The following is a 15887-nucleotide window of genomic DNA, read 5'->3' as shown; positions in this document are numbered from 1 at the left end:
TTCGGCTGTGTTGTTAATTGTAACCTTATATTAATGTAAAATGACCCCCAATAGTATAGAGCATAAGCTGAGGTAGATTTTTTCCCTAAGAAAATGTTTGTTATAATTGAATTTATTAAAAGAAAGAGTATTTTTCAGTAAACCACTGTTTAATTATAAAAAAAAAACAATGTTCTGTTTTTCCCCCTACTGTGCCAAATCCGTACCGAACTGTCACGTATCTTTATTATTTATTTTTATTTACTCTGTTTCTAGTTTTTGTGCAATTACTTGCCTGTCAAATGACTTTGTGGCAAAACATTTTGTGGTTTACATGTTCTATCTATCTATCTATCTATCTATCTATCTATCTATCTATCTATCTAAGCCCAGACAATTGATAATGGCATAAATTACAGAACTTCACTATGAAGATTTTCATATACAAGACAAAATGAAAAAATAAGGCTGTGTTGGCATGGCTAGGCATACCCCAGACATCCATTTAATGGGCATCTGTCAGAGCATAATGGAAGAGAGTGAGAGAGGCTGGAGTGCCTCTTGAACATCAACTTTACTAGACAGTTATCACACTCTCACCAGCACAATGTCTTCACTGATAAATGCTGACAAACATCGGAAACAGGTGGCTGTTATTTCAATTAAATGTACAGCTATAAACACAGTGTGAGTGAGAGAGAGACATCATACCTTCTTCCTCTTTAATGCTGGGCTGTGGGGGTGTAGGCATCCTCTCTGTGTATGGGGCGGTGGGGCTGCTAGGCTCTGCGGCTGGAGCACGCTCAGTAGAGACCCACGCGGGCTCAGCCATGACCAAATCCTCACTGCTTACCGAACTCTCATCCTGTATGTGTGTGTGAAAGGGGGGGGGAGTCAGAGGGCTCAGGATATTCTGTGCACAAAATAAAGCTGACCCAACCCACTATTGCATAGACATCACTAGATTCTCCAATATCTCCTCCACAGCATCTCAACACAGCCAGAGTCCTCAAACCTGTCTCAAAATAAACATTCTCTTTCTTGCACTTCCTGGTTGGTTCAACCATGCTGCTATATGTATGATGTAAATTAAAAATTGCCAAGCAACATCTCACTTTGCGAACTGCTTTCTTTTTTACATCAGTCTCTTATCCTCCCAGTGTGTCCTTTCTTGAGGAAACTCCACATCCTGGGATGAGGGATGGGAAGTGTGTGGTGGAAAGGGACAGGAGGAGGAGACTCTTAAATAATGAGCGACCATGAGGGGAGCTATTTTTAACCCTGTTGGAGCCTAAACCCAAAAGATGCACACACAGCATGAGAACAGCATGAGAGATGTATTATTTTGTTCAGGTGTCATGCAATGGTTGGGAATTGTAGAGCTACATGTAGTACGTGTAACAGTTCATGTAATGTTAAAATCCACATAATCTATGATTTCACAGCAGTGATTATTTTCCAGTGTTGTTACTGTTAACTAAAACTTAAGCTATCAAAACATAGTTAATATGTATATGCAAAGAGACAAAAATATTATATTTATTAATGTGAATTAACATAACATACTCTTAATATATGCATATAAAGAGAATGATGAAGTACTGGCTATTTTTTTGAAACTAAAATGTTTCATTATAAGTGTTTTGCAGTTACAGCAACACCGTATTAACAGTCCGTGTTATGCATTCTGACTAACCAACTGAAAAATTTGAAAGCAGGAAAATAAATTTTTCCAGCATTCAGCTCTTAAAGGTGAAGTTTTTTCTCCTAATAATATTGTTAGCTCATTGCTGACATCTTTTTTCAGCATAAAAATGTATTTAAATCTGATGTCCACCATCTATGCATGCTGTGAGTAGGTTTGAGAGATTCTGGTAAAGTTAGTATCAATGCTTTTTGCATCGCCTTCCCTCACAACCCCTCCCAAACCGGCTCAGAAAAACCCATAATACACCCTGTGCTACCCATCTGCTCAGATCAAACCCTCACAATACCAATGCTAATCTTGTAGCCACTGCGTTACAGACTAGCATCCACCCCCACCCGTGGATGCCACTTCCTCATTTTTATCACAAACAAACCCCTCATTTCTCTATCCAACCATCCCCCTCTTTAGAAATGCATTCTAAACATGTAGTTAAACTGATCTCCTTGTTTCTCCGAAAGACCCTCAAGCACCTGAGCATCAAATTACTCTATTCTCAGCACGCCACTACAGCAAGCTTTATTTATTAAAAAAATTTAACTTGCCCTGACAATTAAAAGTACATTCTACTTCCTAATAAACTCAATTTATTTAGCATCACATTAAAAAGATTTTTTCTCTCCCTGCATACACACAAACAATTAGATCTAGACTCCATGTTTATTGTCACCATGGCAGCCTGAAGTGTAGAGCAGGCTAGAAGAATGTAATCATCAGTGGGACTCAAGAGAAGGTGAGAAATGCAGGTGTGTAGATGGAGACGTGTGTGAGAGACGAAAAAGTCACTATGATTTCACTTCCAGACTGTCGCTTTGAATTGTCTCTCCATGTAACACACTCAGAGGATCACTTCCTCTCTTCAGCACTGCACTGCTAACAGGAAAGAGGTCTTAAACAAAACATCCTGGGACCCCACAGAGGAGCTAATGGTCATAAATGAACGGATTTAACATAGCAGATTCATCAAGCATTAGCTTAAGCTTGAGAACCCTGTTGTTCTGAAACTTGCAGTATTGCGGCAGAAAGCCTGAGACCTGAAATGCTGGGTCCATATGGTTTTCTAACGCTTATCATCATGATCCCAACAGTCATCTAAAATACAGATTGAAAACATGACAGGTGTTCATTTGTGAATGTGATCTGACTCTGTCCTGTACAGCTGTGAAACAAAACACATGCATCTGCAAACATACACACGTGTGCATACTGGAAACATGGATACATGTGATTCATAGATTTAGTCATGTGAGAAATTGGGTTCCCACTGAGGTTTGTTTAGAGGGCTGATATGTGTGCTGCTGACTCCATTAGGTACCAAGTGGAGCATCAGTAACACAAGCAATGAGAAAGAGAGGGAAAAAAGACAGACAATAAAAGATCAATGTAAAACAGGCATAACGCAAAAAAAAGAGGAAGCCATACACTAATGTTTAATCGTTTGGGGTCAGTAAGATTTTACGGAAAAACGTATTATCCTCTCAAGCAGTTACTGTTGCAGAGTTTTGACTGAACCACTTCTACTTCTGCTAAACGAGATGAGCACGCAAACCCTAAATCTAAACCCTAACGTTTTTTTATCATTTTCTGAAACAAACAAACCTATCTTTTAAAGATTTTGTCAATAACCTTGCAAACTTGACAAATCCAGTGATTATTCTATCCTCAACAGCATTTATTGCATCAGCACAGCACCTTTGTTTCCTGGCGGACTAACAAAAAAAAAAATCATGTGTGCCTCCACTCCAGAAGTTGTGTAAATCCAGCCAATTAAAACTGAGCATGCCAGATGGAGAAAGTGCAATATGCATCTGACAGTCACTGAACAACAGACGTCTTGGTGTGCTGTCAGAAGGTAAAACCACTCTAACCATAGCCTGCCTTATAATCTGAGACAAATTATTTGTTGATAAAAATGTTGTCTGAGCCCCTGCTGCAGCCCTAATCATAACTTTAACCCTGAAATGATTGGTTGATAGAAATGATGCTCCCAGAAGTAGGATGAATTACATTAAGAAAGAAGCAATACAATAGAAAAAACACTCTAAACAATCTTCAACCCGTGCAGGCTGATTGTTTGCCATGTGACATGCAGAGAAATAATACTGCTCTCAGTTTCTCTCGTATCTCCTTCTTACATACTTATTTTACTTATTTACACATTGCACATAAAATTGTGTCTTATTTTGAACACGGAGGACAGATAGCTTTCAACAAATACAACAATTCTAGATAAAGTCAAGTGTTGTTCAGCTAACCTCCCAGAAATGTCTTTTCTTTTTCTGCTCTGGAAAAAATAATCAGACTCCATACAAAAAAATTGTACAGATAATTTTTAGAGTGGTACAGCGGCGCCCCCTACCAACAAACCAGTAGGATACCTACTAGTATATGCCTACCCACCTATTCCTTCTGGTTTTGTAGCTAGAATTGGGTTGTGGTTCAGGCTTGGTTCATAAAGAAATAAATAAGAACTGCCTATTCAAACACATTTAAATGCCAAACAGCATGTCACATATTTCTTAATGCTAAAAATAAAATATATAAAATTAACTTTGTACATTTCATGCGTTGCATCCAATCTTATAAAGCTTTCTTAACTACAATGTCATTTATACTATTGCTTTATGAGATGCAGACAGGAGTTAAAGTGATCTTGGTTAAGAAGAATCTTGATAGCTTTTCAGGGAGCTGTAAATGCATTTGACCCAGTGATGTGCCTTGGTGCATCTTTAGCTTTCCATCATGAACATATTCTACAATGTGAATATTCTACATACATGCTCTTTACTTTACAATTACGTACTGATTTATTTCAGTACTATAAGGAACTGTCTTTCATAAGGATGGGAGTTATATTTACCATCACCCCACTGATATAGCACAGTGACCCACAGACACATCCAGCTCTTGGTATTCCAGGCATCACATATACTGTTGCTGAGGCAACCATGTCTATAAGAGTGTACCTTGACAACCACACCATAAAGCCTTGTCGCAGTTTCTTTGAGCTAGGTGACTTGTACATTAAATTCTTTGCCTAGATACTGAAGCATATTTAGAATCATACATCGTCTCTAGAAGTCAGGTTTAGCCAGCAAACACACAGACTGGAAACATCACTTCAATACAAAATTATATTAACTTCAATATATCTGCTTAAAAAACCAAACAGACATTTTTCTAAGTATTGTTAAACAAAGCATCTCTTCTTCACTCCATTCTCTTGTATTTCTCACTCTCTTGCTCTACCTACCTGCTCGTTGGTGTTCATGCACTGTAGTTTCATCTGTTTTAGATAGGTGGCAGTGAGAGGCATGTTGTAATCAATGAGGTCTGGGACCAGAGAGGTGGGCCGGTCATTCTCTGTGGGTGAAAAACAAAAAAAGGAAAGTTCACATTTATTGATTGATTGACTGATTATACTAATGTTCATGAGTTTGAGGTCTGTAAGATCATTTTATGGTTTTGAAAGATGTACAGTATGCTTAAAAGACGTATGATCACCAAGGCTTCATTTATTTGATCAAAAATGCATGTAAACACATAAATATTATAAAATAGTATTACAATTTGTATGATCTATTTTCGGTTTTAATATATTTTAAAATTAAATGTATTCCTGTGATGCAAAACTGCATTTACAGTTGCCATTTCTCAAGGGTTCAGTGTCACATTATCAGAAGTCAGAAGTCATTCTAATATGCTGATTTATTGCTAAAGAAACATTGCTTCTTATTATACATTTTCATATATAAAATGCTTCATATTTTTGTGGAAATTAATTTAAAAAATCAGAATTCTTTGATGAATATAAAGTTCGAAAGAATAGCATTTATTTAAAAAATAAATATTTTATTTACTGTCTCTTCTGATGAATTTCATGCATTTTAGCTGGAGAAGTATTCAATTCTTCAACATTTTTTTGTTTTTTATTCATAGGACACCTTTCATACATGTCCTACAAGTAATTGTTCATCTGAAGGCCAATATTGTTTCACTCAATCCTATAGTGTGCATGACTCAGTTTGGTCCTCTAGAAGGTACTCTTGAGACAAAGCTCCAAAAGACCCTGCAGAAACCCCCTTGGGTCTTTGTTAAAATCAAACACAATAAAGGCAGGCAGGCTTTTGTTTGAACACAGATCTTCTGACTCTACAGGGTTCCTAGCTGCTATATAATGCGAAAAGTTCAATAGCAAATTTCTATTGTATAAACTGCTTTGGAGAGTAGAGATGACACAACCCTTTAGAAACCTCTGCAGGCAGGAGCTTATCAGCTAATTCACTATTTACAGTTTGATTTGCATTCATTCTCTCCAAACGCACAAATTTGGTTTTGCATTTGCAAATCATGTTTTGTAAATATAGATTCGGTTATGAGTTTGTGAATTGCCGTTTGCAAATATAAAAACGTACTTCTTTCTTTTTTAATTGTGAGACTATTTCAGCTTCATAGAAATCAAGCTCATCTGTGGCAGTGTGAATTAGTCACATCAGCCTGTGACTAATGGCAGAGCGACGTCATGTCTGTGCAGATAGCTGACTTAAAGCACATAGAGCATAATATCTCAGCTGTAGAAAACAGTCTCTACAAATTCCTTCTGATTCATGTTCAAGTAAAGGTGCTTATTGCTGTGCTGCTGATTTAATATGTCATACATGATAATAAAAAAGCTGTTTTGATTGTAAAAGTACTAGTGTCTCTGAATTAAATATTGATGCAAATATTGTGTGCATTTTTCCTTTAGCATTATTTTTCATTAAATATATACATTTTTTAAATCTGATGCTTAATGTGGGAAGCGTGTGGGGCGGATTAATCATGCATTAATTATGAGGGGCCTGTAGAAGTGCACAATTTCAGTCTTGACTCTGTGGATCATCAAAAAGAGTGACTTTAATGAAGATTTTAGAAATCTTGGCTTGGGTGATGCACTCCCAAAACTTCAATTCATGATAAAATAAACAAAAACAGGCAATTTACTCAGCGGTACTTATTCATGTGTACCGTTCAAAACCATTACAAATTGTACATTTAGGCACGAAAGTGCAAGGATGATGTCTGACCTTTGAACTCTGCCGTGCTGGGGTTGATGTGCATCCTTTTCTGGCATTCTCCACAACTCATCAAGAAACGGGTCACCGCCTCACGTGGAAGAAATGCGTAGGTCTCTGCAATCTGACAACCAAAGGGTGGAAAGGAGTCAGCAAACATTTTGGGGGAGATTAAATAAAAAGAGAAGCAGAAACGAGGGAGCATAATGACAAAAATAGTTTATTGTGTTCTGAGCTGCCTACTGAGGATGTGTTTAAATGGATAGTACGTGTGCCTGCAACCTGAAAGCTGTTCACTTATAAGGCAGCTGCTTTTGCAGCATAGAAGGTTTAGGAACAGAGCTATTAATTTTCATACTAGTGAAAACATAAATGCTACACAAAAAGTATACAAACTAATGTCTCCTTTGCAACGCCTCCCTTTACTTTACCCTTCCCTCTCTTTTCCAGGTTTTTCTGGTCTGTTTCTGTCCCTGTCTCTTCTTGCTCCTCTATATTTTGCTCTTGCTTTCTTCTGCTGCAGGCTTTCTGTGTGCGACCTTCACACAGAGAGGGTGATGGAGCAGTAGGAATTGCTCCCCTCCCACCCCCCCTTAGGCAGCACAGAGGGAAAAGGCCACACAGGGAAAACCGCACCTCCCAGAATGCCATGCTCCCAGACTGCCCTCTCCTCCCAGTCTGGCATGGCTGATCTCTATGGGCTGGTCATGCTATGAGACCTGACAGCAGGGCTCTCTAGGGCACTGGATGAGGAAAAGAGGTGAACATTGCCCCAAGGACATTGTGCAGCCCCATGCTACCCCCACACACACCCAAAACACACACACACAAACATGTTTTTTCAACTTCAGTATTGGGGGTGCTCCTTTTCCTTTGTTTGTGCAAACCAATTAATGCTCATCTCTCTTCTGAGCTGAACAGGCTGAGGTCCAGTATGACAACGAAAACGGTTTATACACAAAAATGAAATTTTCAAAGACACAGACATGCATTTAATTTAAGAATAAGAATAAAAAAAAAGTAATGCATAGAATTTCAGGTAGTAGTGTAATAAGTGCCCCTTCGGTGGTCTCAATCTCAACACAGCATCACTGCAGTCCTGTTATCCCACCACTAGAGGGCAGTATGCAAACAGCAGCAGTATGAAAGGATAGCAGGTCAGGACAGGAAGGGTGATCTTGATTTTTTTTCTTTAGTCACAATAATTATATCCATAGCTGGTTTATATGTACATCTGCAAATGCATAAGTGGTTATTTACATCGTATTTAATATGGGGATGGTGAATATTATTATTAACAGGAACTATGACTTTAAATTGTATTACAATGTACAGTCAAATTAATTAATAATATATTCATTTTCAGTAATTAATAATATATGTATTATTTGTATTATTATTAGTAGTAGGAGTAGTTGTAGTAGTAATAGTAATATTTTTTATTATTAGTCACCCCTTTTAAAATATTAAAATAAATATAATAAATAATATTAATTAATAATGATATTATGATTTTTCAATATTTATTATCATTATTTCAATCACCACTAAATAATGTTGCAATAAATATAATAAACAATCTTTGTATAATTATTTTAAGTGATACTGTAACATTAATATACAATAAAAATAATGAATATAATATAATAATCTATTTCAGTCACTCTCCTGCACTGGTGCAGACTTTATAGTCTTCTACCTGGCACGTGTCACCATATGTGCCATCGCATCACAGGTGCCATCGTCTCAAAAGTATGGACTCTGATCAGGACCTGAAAGTCTCTGGTGGCCTTTTGGACAGGTCCATGGATGTAAAACCAAAGGATTCTGGACACAGCAGAATTGCAGCTGATTCCAGCCAGTGAAAATAGGTTCAACCAGAGCAAATCAAGCCAATCAATCAAACTGATCTTTGCATGTCTGATAGTCCAGCGGTTTTAGAGTGGCTCAGTGTGTGCCAAATGTCAAAAACATGGCTATCAGGCAGTTAATTGCTTTAATTAGGTGATTAGCACAGAGCTTAGTGGGGGCTGGAACCCAACACCTGCTTTCACACACCAAGGAATCACAGCACAGGAGACGAAAATCAAGCATACTCGGTACACACTTACACCCTTACCACTAGAAGAATATAACTCTGTTCTGTGTTTCTGATTTAATTGGAGCAGATGCTAGATGCTGCATTAGGTTGTACTTCATAACAAAATTTTCCTTCCCTCATTTTCAAATAATAAGCAACATAATAACCCAATAACACCAATGCTGAATGTATGTGTAAGAAACATAACAGCCTGTTTATAATTATTAAGGTATGTGTATAAAGGTATGTGAATAAAGGTATGTGATAAAAATCCCACTCACAATGTTACATGGCAGTTCAGTATGAGTGTATTTGGTCCCTCAGATTCAGTCACTAGTTATGTTTGTTCCTCCTTCATTCACCAGTGTCTCAGATAAAGCAAAGGAAAGTCTCTCTCTCTCTCTCGCTCTTTTACACAGACACACACACAACAACTCCCTAAGAATAGTGGCCGAGAAAGTCCTCCTTATTATGAGCACTGGTAAAGTTTTTCCTCTGACACTCTTAAGTTACTGAGACCTCTCTGACTTCTCAGACAGTCAGAGAAAGAGACAATAAGACAGAAAATGAAGCTGTACACTAGAGACATAAGGTTGCCAAGGTAATGAACAGGTTGACTCATACCTGCAGTTGAGCAACTTAAAATTCAGCTGGAAATATCAGTCCAGTATGAAATTTAGTTTTTTGTCCTATGCCACAGGGAAGAAAAATCACAAACAAGATCTCAGTAATTGCTTTTCCTATACAGTAAATTAAGGATCTTATGCTTCCTAGATTATTCTCCTGAAAAATATCCAGTAATATTAAATGTATTGCTGGGTTTCAGAAAATATCTCAGCAAAGTCACAAACTGTGCACAGATTTCCCAAGTCTGCTATCAAAGTCAGAGAATTCAGTATACATTTATTTACATTCATTCATATAAATTTATACTTAATATTGATTTTGTTTCCTGATAAAAAACTGTGATTGCAATAAAAATAAAAATAAATTCCATGTTTCCTGTGCTTATTTGTAGGACTGCTCAGTATTTGCAGGATTGCCCCAAATGCTGAGATTTTTTTCCAATATGGCTTTATAAATATTATCACTATATTAAAAATATTAATTCAAAATGATTTATTTTGGTGGAAGACTGCAGGGACACCTTAAATATTCTTTTGTTGACAGCAGCCAGTTTATATGCTATTTTCATTGGAAGTTTGGAAAGATGGTTGGTCCATGTTCATCACATTCAGATGGGTTTGTGTGGAGCTGCATTTACTGTGAACTAAAAATACAAAATCATGCACATGTAGAAAAACAAAATAGCACTTCACTCTGAAACAAACAGTGCATATATTTATTTAACTGAATCACAGCCATTGCAATTTGATTAACACGCTAAACCATGCACAATTTTGGTTTTATTTGAATTCATTGTGAAGCCCTAGTGAGAACTACAGAAGTCCTGGTTCACGAAAGGGCAAACTATGAGGAATACAATTTTCTTCTGGGCTTGGCAAACCAGGCAGCCTTATATAAGTCCCATGATGCAATACTTTTCACTTGGGTCTTGTCATGTTTGACAGCTTGAGAGGTAGTGATGTTGACTTACATCAGTGGGGCAGACAGGTTCAGGTTTAAGAAGATTTTAGATTACATTGTTTGTTTTTCACATGCGTTGTGTGGGTGTGAGTTGGAAAAAGCTGACCAGAATCACTAGTATGCATTAGTGCACTGCTGCATTAAAAAAACACAAAGAGTAAATCCACAAAATGTGTTCTTTTATCTAAAGTTTGGACCCCTTGTTGCTTTATAGACTATAATGGCTCAACATTATGACAGGTGTTTCAAAATGTCTGCTGTTGCCCCAGTAACAGCATCCACTCATCATAGTTACTCAGATGTTCTATTTTAGAGTTGCTTGTGTGGTCGTAATAATAAATAGAGAGGAGTTTTGCACATTGCTGCACATGAAGCCTAAGATGCATGTACTTTTATAGCAAGAGTAAAGAGTTTCGCTGAAGTGTGTCTTGACTATTTTTTATGCACTGAATGATTGCAACTCACCGCCTTATATGTCTTTTTCTGGCCGGCGTGTTTGGGTGCTCGTCCGGGATCTGCCCCCATCTCGACGTGCATGGCATAGATGATATCAAAAAAATCCTCCACCACAGCAACCCGCTTCAAAGAGCTGTCCTGGGCCGCCCCTCCATCTGAACACTGCAGAGAGACAGAGAGAAAGTGTGATTATGAAAAAGAGAAGAAAGATCATCATTCAAAAACCATGGCTGTTTTAGACTACAGGTAAAAGTGTCCCAAATTCCCAAATTTATTTGTTCACATCTGACTATCATCTGTTTTTTTTTTTTCATTGTGTGAGCAGCACAAACCACATGGAATCTTATCTTTCCAGTTCTGATTTGGCCACTTCTAAATGTGTTCCTGATTCACATACAGGGCCGATGTTTTGCAATGAAGTCTGAACAGTCATATCATTGGAATATGTCACTCTAGATTGACATTTATTCTGTGATGTCTGGAGTCTTTGCAAAGATTTTTTTGTATGATGACTTTCTGTGTACCATCTTTGTTACTGTTCTTTTACGCATGCAGATTATTTCAGGGCCATTCACACATTTGAACCTGCTTTTGTTTTGAAAAACATGAGATGAGGGCAGTGGAATGGGGAGACAAATTCAAGGTCTCGAGAAGCATTTTTTAAAAAAGTTGATCTTACTTTAACTTGAGGACCGTGACATGAGTGCAATGGTCAAACACATCTGTCTATTGTGTTTACATAGACACGCAATGGAAAAGTAGCATAGTGGAATGGAAAAACACATTCTGTGTGAACGGCCCCCAAGGCTTGCAGTATGAACATGGCCCATCACTCGTACTTTATTTTGCTTTTCACAAACACCGCAAATGGTACTGGGTTTCCATTCAGGTTTCTAGATTTCCCACTTTTCATTTGTAAACCTTGGGTTAATGTTATCATTTGCATATTCATGAGGTCAGTAACATTGATTGGTCAAGTTACAGCTCAGTACAAAAACAAATATCACATTCTCATCTTCACTTCAGTTGCATTTGTTCGACATTTCAATTTTTCTCTCAAACAATGCCACTAAACAGCATATGAAGTTTTAGCAACTGTACAAAGCTCATGAATATTTAATGAGGTAAGCGCTGTTTAGTTTATGATTATATGACTCTTGGGAAACAGCTCGCAATATTAGCCCTGAAGTAAAATGACAATAAATGTAAAAACCTGAAAGTCTTAAACCATAAATTTGACCTCAACAAAACCCTAGATGAAACCCATTACATCATTCCAGGTTTGTTTCAGACAGTTGTAAAGCAATTCTGTCTATGTTTTAGACCAGTAAACTGGAGTCTTGTTTGGCAGAATGAGACCTCAGGAGTAAGAGTCTCAAAGGCCTCTGATAGCAGTAATGACACAGCAACCAGCTGAACTCTGCACCAGTCAGACTGGCATCTTTGTGGGCACAATTCTTTACAGCTCATACATTATTTGAGTTTCTGGGTTGCGTTTTCCACATTAATGCTGATCTTAGTCACTTAAAACAGTGCCTGGTATAGTGCTGTGCTACTGGGCTTTATGAGTACCGCCCGAGGTTATGGTGGCTATGTAATGTATAAGGCTATTATTCAGACGTTCATTGATCTGAATCTAACATTAAGTCCTCTGCAGCTCGAAGGGTTTCTTAAAAAATATCTCCACTGTTTAGATGTGTGTGTAAGAGAAAATACTGTGGTTTTTGAACACTTTCCTGCAGCATTTTAAAAATAACTGCTTCTTCACCACAGACACACACACAACCAGCCCCACCTCCCACCATCACCACCTTCAACCCTGCTTTCCATAAAGCTGACCCTGTCGCTATGGCAACTGGCAGCGCTCTCGGGCAGGTGTGCAGGGCAGCGGGTCATGTGACACCTACAGGAACTCTGATCGCTAAAACAACCTTCTTATTCCCCCAGTCCCACACAGGCTCAACCATCACCTGTTCTTTGTTGCTCTCTCATTATATCTTTCTGCACTTAACTTCAGAATGACACATCTTTTTCAAAAGTAACTGTAACTTATTTAACTTCTTTTAAATGTGAAATTGTTGTGCCACTAGCATCAATAAAAAGGGAACTGCATAAAGTTACTGTTTTCAAACAGGTTTCCAGATCACTTTCATTGATCAAACAAGCAGGTAGCCCTTCCCCAAAATCACACCATTGGTTCAGCTACACTTGCTATGCCGAGCTATTCTTGAAGTCCCACAGAGCTACAGTACCCTTTTTTGGGATTTACTAATAGCTTGTTTCTGAATAATAAACTTGATTATTGTAATATTAAACAATGTTATTTATTTTAACATTGAAAAATGACACTCAAAATGTATCACAAAAATCTTTTCAAGACTTCAGTATTGCTTCCTTTTGTTGTGTAGATTCTACAACTGGCATAAATTAAAATAGCTTGTATTGCCTGTTTACATTTTTTACACACACAGGTGTGGTGTAAAAGAAGGAAGCAGCAGTCATTCTCCTTCCTCTTCATATATTATTAATATCTCCCTAATTCTTTTACTGCAATTTTCTACATTGATTCCCAGTGGGCTTAACTCTATTCTCCACTTGTTTTGGCTTCTATATCACCTTTTCCACAAGACATCATCTTTTTTTCTCTCTTTCTGCTGTTTTCCATTCCTTTTTCTCCTGTCCCGCTCCATCTTCCCTCTATATCTTATTCCCCCTTTCCCAAGTGCCAGGTAATGAAGGTTGCCATGGCAACTAAAACCAGCACACAGAGCAGTCTCGCTTTAATCTGGCCCTCTCCAGCCGTCCGGCTCGTGCATGCATTCCCTCCTCTCATCATAATTACTACTCTTATTACGCCATGATCAGTCAAACATGTACCAACCTGGTTTTCATGATCTCGGTCACGAGGTGACCATGCCACACCTATGCAGAAACACTCTTCTTCTCTACCTACAAGAGAATATTCTAGAAATGGTCCCTCTAGGACACCAGACGCAGGCTCCTGCAATACCTTTGAGAAGAAAGACTCAGTCATAGCCATGGGGGGAGGACTGTGTGTGTTTGACTGTCTGTCCTCCAAACATCTCCATCTCAGCTCGAATGCTTCATTCTAGTTGTTTTCACACATGCGCTCACAGACACAAACATTTCCTCTACCCTCACCCACTTCCCCAATCTGAGGGCACATCACAGTCTGGGACACAAGTGTGTGGGTGTCTAAAGTAGGCCAGCAGGATCAGGGTGATCTGTTCAGTTCTACCCAAGGCCTAACTTGGGCCAAACCTGAAACAAAGCAACACCGTACTGCACTCATATAGATCCAAATATGGGCCAGTTCGGTGTAACGTTTACTGAATCACAGTCTGTGCAATAGAAACAAATATGGCCACGTAGCCTACACACTGCAGCTAAATTCAGTTGTCAGTTCACCTTTTACTCTTTAATAGCGTTGTGTGCAAATGTAATTCACAAAAATTTGAGAGTGACAACCACATTTGACAACCACATTAACTCCCAAAAAATACAGGTAGTAACAACCGCATTTACAGAAATTATAATCAGTGTGTATGGAACCGAACTGAACAACTGGATATTAATGATGATGTCACAAGAAGGATGCCAATGTGTGTGTATTGTCAGATGTCAAGTGTTTACCTCAGATCTGATAGGATGGCGGAGAGAGGTGTATTTTTGACTGACCAGTGCTGGTCAAGAAAGAGAAGCTGTTCAATAACAACAAAACTAGATTACGACGCAGGCCCAATTCTATGGGGGTGCTAGAGGGTGCTAAGCACCTTCAGTTAGTGGCATTTCATTGCAGATATGGCAAACTATCCAGTAGTTTATGGTTTGTGCTCTGGAGATCTGTTTCTATTTCAACATTTTTTGAAGCGTTGGGCAGACATATCTGTTGATTTCTTGAACTCAACAGCCAATCAGAGGCATTTAGAATCCACTCATAGTTTAAATCTATCTATGGAGTGTGTGTGTACATGCATATATATATATATATATATATATATATATATATATATATATATATATATATATATATATATATATGTAAACAGTGAGAGAGAGAGAGAGAGAGAGAGAGAGCACCCCCGTTATTTTAAGAAGCACCCTCAGTGATTGGATTCTGGAGCCAGGCCTTTTACGATGTCACTCCGGCGATTTAATAACGTTTAGCAGATTTTCGGAGGTCTTTGCAGTCTAAATTTGTTTTGTCAGCAGCTAACACGAAACTATCTAATCTGCAGGACTTCATTCTCTCAGAGTCTCCACAATATTGCTATGGTTACCATGTTGCCATTCATGGCAGTTTTGGGAGTGAGTCGTGTTCTGTACTCACATGGAACGATAATTTACGAGCCTCACTCACGCATTTAAATGCGGTTGTCACTCCTGATACATGTAGTCTGTACATGGACTATGTCACATTTAAATCAGATGGTAATCCCAAAATAAATCCCACTGCAAAGCATAGGATCTAATATCACCCTAAAGTGGTTTGTTTTGCAATAATGAGTGGCTAACTGTATAACTATATATTATATAACTAACTATATATTTCATCGCGACTTTGCAAATAAATTAATAAGTGGATATTAAATATTGTATTTCAATGACTCTGTACTCACACTATAACAATAAACATGAATACTTAATATACTGAATAATAATTTGAATTGAAATTTTATTATATGGGAAAAGGGCCTGTAGAGTATTTACAGGGTATTTACTTACAGGAACAGTTCTTCCCAAAAAAGTTTATTTACTCAGCCTCATGTAATTTCCAAATAATATAACTCCAGCCCACTAGGTGGTTGAACTGGTTACCCGCTTCTTCTACTGTTTTAATGCACTACCATAAACATTTATTTTGTACTAAAACGCTTCTGCTGAAGCAATCATATGGTATAACTTAAACATGAGTAAATATTAACACAAGTTTTACTTTTGGCTATTTAGGAAATTAGTTGACTAGGACAATGGTGAATAACAGTTTAGTGGTCAAAAATATTTA

At 37.8% G+C, this 15887-nt stretch overlaps 1 protein-coding gene across 2 annotated transcripts in view; it reads right to left on the bottom strand.

Annotated features, from left to right (window-relative positions):
• LOC128018692 (nucleolar protein 4-like) overlaps positions 1 to 15887 on the bottom strand; it is a 50029-nt gene that overhangs the window by 11915 nt on the left and 22227 nt on the right. For both annotated transcript variants that reach the window (XM_052604385.1, XM_052604387.1), the window contains exons 2-5: positions 10871 to 11023; positions 6751 to 6862; positions 4938 to 5047; positions 691 to 844 (exon numbers count right to left, since the gene is read on the bottom strand). In XM_052604385.1, coding sequence (XP_052460345.1) covers positions 691 to 844; positions 4938 to 5047; positions 6751 to 6862; positions 10871 to 11023 — 529 coding nt within the window. The remainder of the gene's footprint in view (positions 1 to 690; positions 845 to 4937; positions 5048 to 6750; positions 6863 to 10870; positions 11024 to 15887) is intronic.

This window comes from Carassius gibelio, chromosome A8 (assembly GCF_023724105.1).
Source record: "Carassius gibelio isolate Cgi1373 ecotype wild population from Czech Republic chromosome A8, carGib1.2-hapl.c, whole genome shotgun sequence".
NCBI classification, from domain to species: Eukaryota; Metazoa; Chordata; class Actinopteri; order Cypriniformes; family Cyprinidae; genus Carassius; species Carassius gibelio.
This window is presented reverse-complemented; position numbering and strand designations above follow the sequence as displayed.